We start from the raw sequence: 15,632 nt of genomic DNA, 5'->3' as shown, positions 1-15,632 counted from the left end.
TGAATTATGAACATTCAAAATCTTCTGGCTTTTAAAAAACATACTATAAATCATAGCCATATTCACCCCACAATACCACAGAACACCGGAACTCATTCCTCTTATCTAACTGTAATTCTCTATCCATTAACCAGCCTCCCCTCTCCTACTTCTGTGAGCTTTTTTGTTGTTGTTAAGAGACAGGACTTTTCTAGTGTAGTCTGGGCTCTGGGCAACTGTAGTCATCCAGATTGGAGACAGTGGTTTGATCATAGTTCACTGTAGCTTCAAACTCTTGGGCTCACATGATCCTCACACCTCAGCCTCCTGAGCAGCTGGGATTATGGGCATGCAGCACTGCACCTGTCTGATTTTTGACTTTGTAGAGATGCCTCCCTATGTTGTCCAGGGTGCACTGGAACTTTTGGCCTCAAGTGATTTTCCTGCCTTGGTCTTTTAAAGTGCTAAGAAATAACAGGCATCAGCCATGTTACCCAGCCCTCAGTTTTTCTTCAGCTCCCACACATGAGTGACAATGTGCAGTATTTATCTGCACTTAACATAACATCCCTCAGACTGATCCACGTGGCCACAAATAACAGGGTTTAATTCCTTTATATGGTGAAAAGTATTCCATCGTGTATGTGTACCACAGGATTTTGTCCATTCATTTGGTTAGTTGACATATAGGTTGATTTGATACATTAGCTGTTGTGAATAGTGCTACAATAAACATGTGAGGACAGGTATCCTTGTGATCTATTGTTTTCTTTTCTGTTGCCTGAATACCCAGTAGTGGGGTTGCTGGGTCCCTGGGCAGTCCCATTATTAGATTTTTGAGAAAAACTCGTGTTGTTTTCTGTAGTGGCTGCACTAATTTACCTTCCCACCAACAGCATGTAAGAGTTTCCTGTTCTCCGGAGCCTCACCAGCATTTGTTATTTTTCTATCTTTTCAATGATAGCAATGTATTCAAATTGAAGCAAGATTATATCACATTGTAGATTTGATTTATATTTCCCTGAGGATTAGTGATACTGAACATTTTACAATTTATTTGTTGGCTATTTGTAGTTCTTTTTTCTAAAAACAAGTATAGTTAGATATTTTGTTCGATTTTGAACTCAGATTTTTTTTTTAACAGTCAAGTTGTTTGAGTTTCTTGTACATTTTACATATTAGTCCCTTATCAGATGAATAGTTGACAATATTTTCTCCCACTCTACAGGTTTTCTCTTCACTCAGTTGTTTGCTGGCCAGAAGCTCTTTAGCTCAATGTACTACCATTGGTCTATCATTTGTTTTTTCCTATGCTTCTGATTTCTTACCCATAAAAATCTTTGTGCAGACTAATGTCCTCAAGCATTTTCCCTATATTTACTTACAGTAGTTTGATAATTTGGGGCCTTACATTTCAGTCTTCAATTGATTATGAGTTTCTTTTTTATATGATGTTACAGAGGAAACTAGTATCATTCTTCCCCATATGGATATTTAGTTTTCCCAGTGCCATTCATTTGAAGAGACTGTCCTTTCCCCAATGTATGTTCTTGGCACCTTAGTCCAAAATCAGTTGGCTTTAAATATGTGGATTTATTTCTGGGTGCTGTATTCTATGGCCTTTACCCCAAGAATCATGACTTCTTAAAATGCAATTCAAATTGTCCTGAAACATTTGCAGTCTAAGGAAAGGCTTATGGCATTGAATCCTTATTTACAGGATTCATTATTTTGTGTCTTTTTGAAATACGGTCTTTGTCTGTCATCCAGGCAGAAGTGCAGTGGTGTGGTCATAATTCACTGCAGCCCTGAACTCTGGGTACAAGCCATCCTTTTGCCTCAGTCTCCCAACTAGCTGGCTCTACATGCATAAGCCACCATGCCCAGATAATTAAAAATAAGTATATATATACACACACACACACACACACACACACACACACATATATATATATAGACATGGGAGTATCACTATTTTGCTCTTGCTGATCTCAAATTCCTGGCCTCCAGTGATCTTTCTGCCACAGCCTCCTAAAGTGCTGGGATTACGGGCATGAGCCACCATCCCTAGTATAGAGTATTAAATTATTTTCAAAGTCTTATTCCCAGAGCCATTTATTGACTTTGGCCTAAATCACCCACTATGATATGTCTGACACCGTTTTGACATATTATGGGGAGTGAGGATGAGGGAGGGGGTTAGACACTTTTCACTGAGAGATCACTTAGTGCCATTGAAGGAGGAACAGAAATGTATTATCAGGAAAATAAAAGTCAGATGAAGTGCAAAAGTTCTCTGGAAAGATGATGACAGTAAAGCATATATTTTTGTGACTCATGGTAGCTTTAACTTTGCTCTTAAAATTCAGAGTAATTTAAGGCTTTACATTTGAAGAATGTACTGTGTTACAGATAACATTTTATTGCAAGTAAATACTTTCCAAAATTTGCTATTGGTTTTGTATTAGATTATTCTTAGTCTATATCAAACTATATTATTTTATTCATGCAGTTTGATGATCTTTTGGCAGAGAAGGAAGCTGTATCTTCAAAATGTGTCAATTTGGTGAAAGACAATCAAGTTCTTCAAGAGGAGTTATTATCTATGAGAAAAGTACAACAGGAATGTGAAAAACTTGAGGAGGATAAAAAGATGTTGAAAGAACAAATATTAAATCTTAAGACACATATGGAAAACAATATGGTAGAACTTGGCAAAGTACAAGAATATAAATCAGAGCTAGATAAAAAGGCAATGCAGGCAATAGAAAAATTAAAAGAAATCCATTTACAGGTTAGTTTTTTAAATCAGGTAAGTTTATCTGTAATGTGCTTTCATTTATTTCACTGCAAACTGTATTTTGGATATGTATATATTGTGTTTCTTCTGCCTCTCTTGTAGCAATTTGCTTTGTAGAGTTCTAGAAAAAAATGGCATCTGTTTTTTCTTTTAAACATTTAAATTTCCATTATTACTATAACAAGATCAATCTTTCAGAGTAATGATTCTCACTATGGAGTCATTTGATGATTAAGACCAGTTGGCATAAGAAAAAATTGTGATTTAGAGATTATGTGATACTTTTAAATTGGTCTTAAGCTACATTGTTCTTTGATCACTTTTTAAAATTATGAATGCATTGTATTACTTCTTGTGTGACCAGATTACATTAACAGTAACATAATTATGATTTCAAATTTGTATAAATCAGACTTAATTCTGAATTCAGTTATTAGTTTTTTTGATATTGCTGATAAATATGTTAAGCTCCAGCCTCTTTTTTTTTTTTTTTTTCTTTTTTTGAGACAGAGTCTTGCTCTGTCACCCAGGCTGGGGTGCAGTGGCCGGATCTCAGCTCACTGCAACCTGCACCTCCCGGGTTTACACCATTCTCCTGCCTCAGCCTCCCGAGTAGCTGGGACTACAGGCGCCTGCCACCTCGCCCGGCTAGTTTTTTGTAGTTTTTTTAGTAGAGATGGGGTTTCACCGTGTTAGCCAGGATGGTCTCGATCTCCTGACCTCATGATCCACCCATCTCAGCCTCCCAAAGTGCTGGGATTACAGGCTTGAGCCACCGCGCCCGGCCCAGCCTCTTTTTTTTTTTTTTAACATATTCAAAATTGCTCTTTGAATCACTGACTCAAAATGAAAGGCAAAAAACATATGGTAATTAGGTTATAATTGTTTTAAAAATGTATTCTTTTCATTCATTTTAGACACAAGCACAACATGAAAAACAATTGGAGCAGTTAAGCAAGGATAACATGGCTTCACTAAATAAGAAGGAACTCATGCTTAAAGATGTGGAATGTAAATTCTCCGAAATGAAAACTGCTTATGAAGAGGTTACAACCGAATTGGAAGAATATAAGGAAGCCTTTGCAGCAGCATTGAAAGCTAACAATTCCATGTCAAAAAAAATAACAAAGTAAGTCAAAACATACAATTGTAGGAAATGAATTAAGCTCATTAATTTGTTTTGAAAACATAATTTTTAGTGAGATGGCTTCAGGAGATTAGTACGAAGTGAATGCTAATTTGATAATGTAATTTTGGAAAATAATGTTAGTAAATAATCTTACCTTTAAAATATTAGTCAAGGATAATGTCTGTCCCATTTCTATTTTTTATTTTTATTTTTTTGCTTTTGTATGACTTTTTTCCTCTGAAAACTCTCATGTAGTTAATCTGATCTGTTAGTTTTTGTCACTAAGTATTTTTGAAGCTTTATAATTCATAAAGCGATCTTGTTATAAAATTACTTGTCAGAGTTTCCCTAAATAGAAAGATTAATTAGTTTAATTTATTCTTCGGTAGATCACAACCTACACCCAAAGTGCCGAGTGGTACTGCTACTCTGGGCACAATCGTTTTTAATTGTGATTTTTAGTATTATCAATAGAGGGTGTCTCAAGAAAGACTATTTGTGTAACATTTTCAAGATGTTACAGAAAGGCATCCTTGTGAAATAGGGAATAATTATCAAGGAATTTAAAGAAGTGTAATTCACAAAGTGGTTAAAAAGTAACACCTTGTTCAGCCTGAAGATTTGTGTGGAAGGCAGAAAGAACAAGCCCCCTACTCCAGTGCCTTGGTCACGGTGCTGGGGGCTAATTGCCTTCAGCGCTGCTTTAGTTCTTTTTATTCCAAGCCACACCATCTAGTTCTCCCCAGGAGCTGTTGCTCTGAGTTCTTCCTCAGTGCCAAATGCTTAATTGTTCCCAGATAACGGGTGAAATGTGCAAGGGTGAAACCTAAAATTTCCTTACTAAACACAACTATTCCTAGATTTTTTTTTTGTTCATTTTAGTTTTCTTAACCTACCTCAAGGAGTACAACATGATGTTTTGATATAATTATTTCCAGTGAAGTGGTTCTTATACTCCAACAAATCAACATATTCATTTTCCCACATAGTTACCCTTTAAATACAAGTATTTCTAATGGAATCTTTAGAATCTCACAAGTGGAGCCATTTTAGAAAGCAGCAAGTTTCACCTGGTGAGCCGTGCATCACTGACAGCCGTTTCTCTCCCCTGTCTACTTTGTTTGAACTGCTTGTTCAGTATAAATTACCTTAGAAACACAGGTGCTTCTTTAGAATGATTTTACAATTATAATTGCTTACAACAGGTATGCTGTCACACATCTTCGGTGTGAAAACACCATTTAGTGGGTACTTTGGTTTACTCTCAGGGCAACGTTTTAAAAACTGCAATTCATTAAGAATCATTTAAGGAAAAATGAAATACTAAGCATTTGTCTTTGCTATCTTTACAGATCGAATAAGAAAATAGCAATGATCAGCGCCAAGCTTCTTATGGAGAAAGAGCGGATGAAACATTTTCTCAGCACTCTTCCTACAAGGCGAGACCCAGAGTCACCTTGTGTTGGAAATCTTACTAGTAGAGGACTCAACAGAAAATATGTTCCCCAAATGCCCATCAGAATTCCTACTTCAAACCCACAGACTTCAAATAACTGCAAGAACTACTTCACTGAGGTTAGTTATATGATCGTTTCTCTTTTGGCTTTCGTTTCTCTAATATAATTCCTCTTTGTAATTTGGTGAAATACTGAGTTGTTCTGTTGACTTATGCATGTTAACTAAACATCATAATTAGCTATGTTAACACAGAAAGGAAATGGGAACTTTACATTTTTTAATTCCCTTGAGCTCTCATTTTCAAGAGATACCCATTTCCTAGCTTTATTCAATACATGTGACTAAACTGACACGTTTAAAATGTCTTTAAAAGCTGTATTTAAGTTAGGTTTTAGAAATTGCATGTTATTGCCTAATAACTGACGATATACCTTGAGATGCTTTGGCTTACTCTCTAATTCTAGTTTAGTTGCAGTGCATACTACCGCCTTTTTTTTTTCTTTTCTTTTCTTTTTTTTAATACAGTGTCTCACTCTGTTGTCCAGGCTGGAGGGTCGTGGCACCATGTCGGCTCACTGCAACCTCCACCTCTCAGGTTCAAACGATTTTCCTGCCTCAGCCTCCTAAGTAGCTGAGACTACAGGCGCCCACCATTACACCCAGCTAATGTTTGTATTTTTAGTAGAGAAAGGGTTTCACCCTATTGGCCAGGCTGTTCTCAAACTCCTGACCTTGTCATCTACCTGCCTCAGCCTCCCAAAATGCTGGGATTACAGGCATGAGCTACTGCGCCCAGCCCATGTCACTTTTAAAGTTTGTTTGCAGCAGACACCACGGTGACTCATGCCTGTAATCCCAGCACTTTTGGAGGCTGAGGCAGGTGTGTCACAAGGTCAGGAGTTCAAGACCAGCCTGGCCAAGATGGTGAAACCCCATCTCTATTAAAGTACAAAAAAATATTAGCCAGGTGGGGAGTGTGCACCTGTATTCCCAGCTACTAGGGAGTCTGAGGCAGAGACTTGCTTAAACCTGGGAGGCAGAGGTTGCAGTGAGTCGAGATCACACCACTGCACTCCAGCCTGGGTGACAGGGCAAGACTCCATCTTGAAAATAAAAACTTTTAAGAAAAGTTTATTTGCACCATCTCAACTCTTCCCACCCATAATCACAACTGAATGATTGGCATCCAAACACTTTACCACATATGGATGCTTATTATTTAGTAGAATCCAATTTAATTGCATTTTATGAATTAAACAAAACCCTAAAATGTTAATTTCCTTTTTTATGTTAAAAGCTTTGTGCTTGGCCAGGCGCGGTGGCTCAGACTTGTAGTCCCAAGGCCTAGAAGTTTGGGACGCTGAGACAGGTGGGACGCTGAGACAGGTGGAACACCTGAGGTCAGGTGATTGAGACCAGCCTGGCCAACATGATGAAACCCGTCTCTACTAAAAATACAAAAATTAGCAAGGCATGTTGGCAGGCATGTGTAATCTCAGATACTCGGGAGACTGAGGGAGGAGAATCACTTGAACCCAGGAGACAGAGGTTGCAGTAAGCCAAGATCATACCACTGCACTATAGCCTGGGTGATGGAGACTATCTAAAAAAAAAAAAAAAAAAAAAAAAAATCAGTTTGTGCCTTTCTTACATAAGAGTACGTCCTCTGACTATAAAAATCCTGGAAGAAATCCTAGGAAATGCTCTCCTGGATATCATGCTTGTCAATTAATTTATGGCTAACTCCTCAAAAGCAACTGCAAGAATAACAAAATTGACAAGTGTGATCTAATTAAGCTAAAGGGCTTCTGCACAGCGTGAGAAACTATCACTGGATTAAACAGATAGCCTAAATAATACAAGAAAATATTCACAAACTATGGATACAGCAAATGCTTATTATCCAGAATCCATAAGAGACTTAAACAAATCAAAAAGCGAAAAATAAATAACACCGTTAAAGCTGGGCAAAGGCCATGAACAGACACTTCTCAAAATAACATATGTAAGTGGCCAACAAACACATTAACAAATGCTTACCATTGATAATCATCAGAGAAATGCCAAATAAAACATCAGTGAGATACCATTTCACACCAGTCAGAATGACTTTTGTTAAAAAGTAAAAACATATATATATACATATATATATATATATATATATATATATATATATGTTGGGGAGGCTATGGAGGAAAGGAAACACACACTGTTGGTGGCAATATAAATTAGTTCAGCTGCTGTGGAGAGCAGTTTGGAAATTAAGTACTAAGAATGACCGTTGGATGAAGCAACCTCATTACTCTACTAGGGGTATGCCTAAAGGACAATAAATCATTGTAACATAAAGATGCATGAACATGTGTGTTCATTGCAGCACTATTCAAAGTAGCAAAGACGTGGAGTCAATCCAGGTGCATCCAAGGTAGATTGAAAATCCAAGCTAGATTGGAGAATTCCATATATACAATGGAATACTTTGCAGCCATGAAAAGAACAAAATCAGGCCCTTTGCAGCAATGTGGATATGGCTGGAATCTACTACCCTACTCAAACTAACACAGAAACAGAAACCAAAATCTCCTGCTTTCACTGATGTGGGAGCTACACATTGGGTGCACATTATCATAAACATGGGAATAACAGACACTGAGAAATAAGAACGGGAGGGACAGAGTGGGCCAAGGTTGAAAAACTACTTATTGGGTCATATGCTCACTACTTGTGTGATGGGTTCAATTGTACTCCAAATCTTGGCATGCCTCAATATACCTTTGGAAAAAACCTCCACAGGTACCACCTTAATTGAGAATACAAACTAGAAAAAAAAAAATTAATAAAAGAAAAATTTACCATAAAAAAGTTTAGTATAAGTAGAGAACAGAAATTTCTTTTTAAGATAAAAATTTATTGGAGTAAAAAAACAGATTAAACTTTTATAAAGGGCAGAGTTCTGCTAAGAATTTCAAAGTAATGCATTCATTGTAAAAGATGACTTTAATTTTTTTTTTCTTTTTTGAGAAAAGGTCTCACTCTGTTGCCAGTCTGGAGTGCAGTGGTGCAATATTGGCTCACTGCAACTTCCAACCCCTGGCTTCAAGCAATTTTCCTGCCTTAGCCTCCCAAGTAGCTGGGACTACAGGTGTGGGCCACCACGTCTAGCTAATTTTTGTATGTTTAGTAGAGACCAGGTTTCCTCATGTTGGCCAGGATGGTCTCGATCACCTGACCTCGTGATCTTCCTGCCTTGGCCTCTCCAAGTGCTGGGATTCCAGGCATGAGCCACCAGACCTGGCCATTGTTTAACCTTTGTACTAATAAACACCACCTTTCTAAAATTATGTCTATGCAATAGGCCAATATTAACTGTATTTTTGTCTGATTACTCTAAGCAGCATTACACAGATACATCCTCTATTATCTAAATTAAAATCAGTAGAAAATTTACTTTATGTATGTGATTATTTTTCTTTTGAAGCCAACTTCAAGTTATGTCTAGTCACTAAAAATACTAAAGGCCACAATTTGTAAGTGATATATTATTTTCATGATGTTTCTTGTTTAACTTAAACATTATTATTATTTTCACTTATTTTAGATGGAGCCGGACCATGTAGAACAAATAATTAGAGAAACAAAGAGAAGTATGTTGCCAAAATTTATTCCTTAAATTTAGGTTTATTTTAGAAATAAAATTTAATAACAAATGGCATTCCTTCTCATTGTTGGGTTAGTAGATACCACGTTAAGTATTTTTCTCTTCTTACACACATCTAATGAAAGATATGAAAACAAAAACTTCCACAGAGAAGACTGTCCTTGTGCACCATAAATTCATCACATCCCATAGCTTCAAAAATTCCCAAGAAGTCTATGCATCTCTTTTTCACTGGCTCTACACTTTCTTAAGTTTTGCCATCCTCATGGAACTGTCAGCCAGCACCCTGAAACGATTCTCAGAAAACAAAGGCATCATCAAGTTCTCAGGGTTTTGGTAGAGATTGAAGGCCAACAGATGTCAAATTCATTCAGAAATACTTAGCTGAGCAATAACCCTTCATAAGCAGTCACTTGACAAGTGACATTTTAAATCTCCTGTCATTTACTGTGTCATTGGCTTACATCTGTTCTCAGGAAAAGTTCCAACTTTTTCACCATGAAATAAAAACACCCACGTCAATGTGATTCCTGTCAAGTTACTCAACCTTGTCTCTCACCACTTACTGCACTCTGCCCTTTGCTCTAGCACCAAACTGGACAGAGCGGAACTCTGCAGGGCTCTTCCCCACCTCAGGCTCTTTGCCTGCACCTCTTCCCTCTCTCTGATGAGCTTTTCCTTGTCCTTCAGGTATCAAGCTATATTATCTCCTCCACCAGAAAGCCCATGATATTGACATAAAAGTGGGATAGAGGACCCTTCTGTGTGTTCCAGTAGTGCCCTGCTGTATACCTCTCGTGTATCCATGACTCCATATGGACATTGTCTTGTCTGTTTTTTTAGGGTATAGCTTATGACTGTTGGGAGGTGGACCATACCATCTTCATCTTGAAATTCTAGTGCTGGTTCTAGAATCTTAGCATGTGTCTGTTGAGTAGATGAATGAAGAATGGAAAAGCTCTGATATTTAAACACAATTAGATTTAATGCCATGTGTAAATTATTTAATAGTAATTTTGTATTGTAAATGTACATACATATTTCTCATTCTTATTAACTCTGATAAAGTTCTCAACTCTTTAGTTTTTAAAATCACAATGAGCTAACCAAAGTGTTTTAGGTAAAGAACATAATTCTTTGTTTTTCTTTCCAGCTGTTGCTGTGTTGGACACTTTCACCCGTCTACTTTCTTCTACAGAATCCACTGGTAAGCCACATCTAATCAAGAGAATATTTAACCATAAAATCATAAGGACAAATTTTGTGATATGAAAGATTATAAAACTTTATTACTGGGCTATTTTCACAACATTTTAATTGTTTCTCATAAAATATACAACATCACAATCTTTACCGAAGTAGGATATTTTTGTATCATATGTATGAAGATAACTTGTAGGGTATTTTAAGTGATGTTTTTCAGTCTCTTCAGTTTTAAGTGGATCTTGCAGATGAAAACCAGTATTATTGAATTTGACATACTGAGATTGCCCAAATGCCAGCTGTTTAAACAGCCAAACAACCAAGTCATCATTGATTCTTTAGTAGAGGTCATCGAAGACTTACTTGCATGTCACAGTCTTTATTACTTAGGAGACCTAAGGAGTACCTGCCAGGCTTGTCCATGCTAATGTTATGATTTTCTTTTTGTAGTTGAACCGTATTTTGCGTGGTGATGATCTGAGGCTCTGTAAATATCTGGTTACTCCTCAAAACACACTAGATTTGGCATTTCATGGATGACTTGTGTTTGAGCAATTATTACTGCAATGGTTGCCAGGTGATTATTTTCTGATTCTCTTCTTTGTTCTACATGGAGAAATAAAACCAATAAATAAGGGAGAAGGGAAAGCTCATGATTCTGGTGCTCCAATTCCCCAAGATTAGGCCAGTGGTAGATATTCTAAGCTGACTCTTTATGTCTTTTTGATTTGTGCCTGTTACTCTGTCAGCACTTTTTTACTTTCTGGCACAAGATGTTCTAAGATAATCTTGTGTTTTCTCTGCCCCAGCCCTGAAATGAGTGATTTTCCTTAGAGGTAGAGGTGGAGCCACTGAGGAAGCACAGGCGAGCCCTCCCCAGCATGTGCTCACTGGTCCCCAACAGAAGAACAGCTGCTGCATCCACTGAGGTACCAAGAAACTAGCAAAGGGCCTTCTGGCTGTCTGGGGACAGTCCTCATGTGGTCCCTGGCTCAGCCTCAAGGGTTCTGGGTTAGTCTCCCTGCAGCCTCTGTGCTGTGTCTCTAGATTGGGCTCTGCGGGAAGGGCCCCGGGAGACCCAGCAGCACAGGGTGTCTCGTCTGCCAAATGTCCCTCCCTTCCTCCCACTCTGACACTCAGGGATAGGGTAGATGGGGTTTCCAGGCTGTGCCAGGCCACCTCACTTTCTCCTCTGAGATGAACCCTGAGGGCCTTGGGGGATGAGTGTGAAGCTGGCTACCTGGAGCCTGAGGCTGACTGTCTCTCCCTGTGTCTTGGAGGAGAGGCCTTGTCCCAAGAAAACCCCCAGGGCTTGACCCCTGGGCATGCATGCAGGGAGGGAGGGTCTGTGGGCTAAGGGGGGGCATGGTAATGAGACTTTAAGCAGCACTGTTCAGGGGCCGGGTGGGTAGACCGTGGTCAGAAATGACCTGGTCATTAGGACCTAGTCAGTTGGTACCTGATCACCAGGGGCCTGGTTAGTGGTGTTCTCCTCCATAAAGTTCTCATCAGTGGGGACCTGGCAACCTAGTCATTGGAAGCCTGTTCAGTGGGGACCTGGTCAGTGGGGGTCTTATTAGTGGGGCCTGATTGGTTGGAACATATACAATGAAAAACTGGTTGGTGGGGGCTCTACAGTATACCAGGGGCCTGGTCCGTGTGGGGCCTTGGTGGCTTGGTGCTTGGTCAATGAGGGCCTGGTCAGAGGGGACTTGGTCAGCTGGGTAATGATCCATGGAGATTTGTTCAGTGAGGGATGGGAGGGCGGCAACCTGGGAAATTGTGGTCTTGTCAGTGGGAACCTGGGCAGTGGGGACCAGGTCAGTGGGAAATTGGTCAGTGGAGTCTGGCCCATGAGGCCGATTAAGTGTGAGCCTGGTTAGGAAGACATGGTCAGTTGGGACTTGGTCAGTGGGACCTGGTCAATGGAGGAGTGGTCATTAGGGGCCTCGTCAGTAGGGATCTGGTCAGGGGCGGCTGGTCAGTAGGAACCTGGCCATCTGGCCACTGTGTGACCTCAGGAGAGGGTTTGTCTGTGGAGTCTCCTTGCTTCCATCTGCAGGGAAGGTGAGTCAGGGCACCCTGGCAGGTGATTGGTAAAAGAAGATGAGAAGATGTGTTGAATCCAGCACTGTTTGGCAGACCTACAAATTTACACAGGACCTGTATTCCACCTAGAGAGGATGCCAGCCCTTTCTGCTCTACCCGGTGCCCCTCCTTTGTCTGCATCCCCAGGACCCCCATGGATGGGGAAGGCAGAGATTGGAGAGCACCTGTAGAGGCTCTAATGCTGGCCACGGGCCCTGGTTGTGACAGTGGTGAGACCTGGGTGCTCCCCTGAGTGTAGAAGCTAAGCCTGGCCAGAGAAGCAAGACAAACACACACATACGCACACACACAGGCACACACACATGCACAAACACACTGCATGCACACGTGTCAGTTCAGGGGGTAGAGGACACTGACCCTGGGCCCTCTTGACCCAAGCAGGTTCCAGTTGTGCTGGGTTGTGTCACCCCACGATGTCACTGTTGCTGAGCCCCCATCGCCTCTGTGTTGTGGAGCAGTTAGAGGCACACAGCAGAGTCCGTGAGTGGCTCTGCGTGAAGGACTGTTTTCTATCTGAGAAGCACATCTCAGCACAGCTGACTCATCAGACTCAGGTGAGTGGGACCTGCTCTCTTCTCTTCCTCCTGGCTTGGGGACAGTTGCTATCAGGTGGGTGGTTTTGGCCTCTGGGCAGCTACTGAGGATAAATCCTAAACACTCACCGGGTGCCTGTTCTGCACTGACAGTCATCTCATTCATCCTCACAGCAATTCCATTCTGAGTCTCCTCTGGACACCCCCAGGACCACCAGGACAACCCCATCAGGGCCCTGTCACCAGGCCCAGTCTGGCTCCATGATAACCAAGACGCAGGTCCAGAGACAAGCGCCCTGCATGGTGCCTGCATGTGACTCCCCTTGGTGGGTAGTGACCAGCTCACCATGGAAGAAGCCAGGGCAGCATGCGGCCAGCTGCCCTGCAGCCTCAGATGACTCCTGGGCCTTAAGAAGTCATTCTTAAAGGGAAAGCTGGTCACTTTGAGGTCCCTGGAAGGAAGGGTGAATGTGTCATCCCAACAGCCCTGGCAGCCAGCAGCATGCCATCCATCTTCTCACCCGATCTTTGTGACAGAGGCCACCTTCTGGGGCACAAGTCCCATACCTAAAGGGTCCTATCTCAGTCGGGCCTCATCCTGAGCCCTGGGATGGGAGAGGCACCATGCACCCCCCTGCAGCAGCCAGGATTACCACCCAGGGGACTCATCCTTCTGTGGCCCTGGCCAGACTTAGAATTTGGCCCAAGACAGGACAAGCTCAGTCAGAGCAGCTTGTCAGGACCCAGGGCCTATGTATGCCAGACATGGCCACGCTGGCTCAAAGAGCAACCAGCCACCTCTGCAAGGGTGTGCCAGGAGCAGGTGGACCAGCCACCAACCTCATCCACTCAAGAAAACAGAGATGGCCAGCTTCTCACACCCTGAGTGACCACCACCTGACAGCTGATGAAGTGGAGGCCTGAGGAAAAGCAGATGGCACTGGGGCCCTGCTTCCAGGGCAGAATAACTGATTGACCCTGACTGGCAGTGAGTTGGGGACTGGTCCACCTGCTCCTGGCACACCCTTGCAGAGGTGGCTGGTTGCTCTTTGAGTCAGCTTGGCCTTGCCTGGCATGCACAGGCCTCAGTGCAACAACTGCGCTGCAAATGGAGCCACATAGAGGGTATGAGCAGCAGGCTCAGGAGCAGGCTGTGCGCTGCCTTTGGGGCTCCAGCCCATGCATCAGGGCTCCTACAGCACTGTGGGCTTCTTGGGTGCCATGAGGCAGACCACAGGCCATCCTGAGGAGGACTCTGGTAAGAGCTTCCTTGTGTATGTGGATGATGTCCAGGATGTTGGCCTGGTGTCCCTGAGGCAGCACTAACAGGTCCATGACTGGGTCCAGGTCCTGCCTGGGCTGATTGGTGAAGATCTCCCTGGCAGCACTGAAGTGGCATCTATGTTCAAGTGCAGAAAGGGCCCAGTCTGGTGGATGAACCACACGGCCAGCTTCTGGGTGTGGGCAGGATGCCACATCCTTTGTCACTTCCCGATGTGCCCCACCAGCACTGAAGAGACAGCCTGGAGACAGGGCAAGAGGAAGGCTGAGAACGATGAGATGGTGAGTCCCAGATTCTTCCTGTCCCTGAGCCCACCCTGAGTGACCCTCAACCTTTAGGAATGGGAGAGCAAGATTGACAGCTTCAAGTACTTCACCGAGAAGATAGACAACAGGGCACTCAGCTCAACTTCACAGCCAGTGAGTTGACATGCAAGCAGATGATGGTAACAGGCTTTAAGAAAGAGCATCAGATGGCAGCCAGTACTTCAGCCTCAGCCAGGCATTGGAGTTGGACCAGGCCATCCACTTCACCATAGAGGCCTTCCACACTATCAGTGAGCTCTTTGCCAGTCAGCCCAGGCAGGACCTGGACCCAGTCATGGACCTGTTAGTGCTGTCTCAGGGACACCAGACCAACATCCTGGACATCATCCACATGCACAAGGACGCTCTTACCAAAGTCACGGAGAGCCGGCAATATGTGACAGAAGTGAAGACAGAGGTGCAGAGGCTGATGACGTCAGAATCGCAGGAACAGGATTTCTTTGGCTACTTTGGCTGAAATTCACCACTTTCATCCAATTCCAGTGAGAGACATGGACTCACAGATGCTGCATTTCTTGCAGCAAAAGATACTGTTTTTTCAAAATGCCACCCAGGAATTGATAGTGTTGAATGACTAGATACTCGATCGTGGACTGCTTCCAGTTCAAGGATTCATTCTACAGAGAATAATAACACTAGAGCAAAGAGCTAGTGCACGCTATCGGTGGTAGCACAAGGATGGTTTTGTGATCAACTGAAATCCAGGTGAATACAGAATTGTGTAGGAAACAGTTAATATGATGATACAATAGAAACAGTAGCAAACATGAATTAAATCATGCTATGAATGCCTAAACTACCATTGTAACTTTTGGAAGAATAATACCACTTTACTGCTTTTTGAAGTATGAATATTTTAGTGTATGTGCTATAGGCCTCAAATCCTATAAAGAATCTCCAAGAAGTTGGCTGGATAAAGCCTGCTGTGGATGTCTTTATACTCAAAGATTGATGATGTAATTTGCATGTTTGTCCCCACCAAATCTCCTGTTGAATTATATTTCCTATTGTGGAAGGTGGATCCTGGTGTAAGGTGATTGAATTATGAAGGCAAATTTCTCATGAATGGTTCAGCGCAATCCCCTTGTAGCATCCTCACAATCATGAGTGACTTCTCATTAGATCTAGTCACTGAAAACTCTACGTCACCTCCCT

General features: G+C 41.9%; 1 protein-coding gene across 1 annotated transcript in view; it reads left to right on the top strand.

Annotated features, from left to right (window-relative positions):
- The window catches only part of LOC135965294 (ankyrin repeat domain-containing protein 18B-like), an 89,338-nt gene extending 76,770 nt beyond the window's left edge, over window positions 1-12,568 (top strand). The window contains exons 25-30 of the mRNA XM_074003183.1: window positions 2,492-2,773; window positions 3,697-3,908; window positions 5,261-5,483; window positions 8,965-9,010; window positions 10,178-10,231; window positions 12,357-12,568. Coding sequence (XP_073859284.1) covers window positions 2,492-2,773; window positions 3,697-3,908; window positions 5,261-5,483; window positions 8,965-9,010; window positions 10,178-10,231; window positions 12,357-12,568 — 1,029 coding nt within the window. The remainder of the gene's footprint in view (window positions 1-2,491; window positions 2,774-3,696; window positions 3,909-5,260; window positions 5,484-8,964; window positions 9,011-10,177; window positions 10,232-12,356) is intronic.
- Window positions 12,569-15,632: the final 3,064 nt, after the last annotated feature.

This window comes from Macaca fascicularis, chromosome 10 (genome assembly GCF_037993035.2).
Source record: "Macaca fascicularis isolate 582-1 chromosome 10, T2T-MFA8v1.1".
Lineage (NCBI taxonomy): Eukaryota > Metazoa > Chordata > Mammalia > Primates > Cercopithecidae > Macaca > Macaca fascicularis.
Note: the sequence above shows the minus strand (reverse complement) of the source record. Positions and strands in the feature narration are given on the sequence as shown.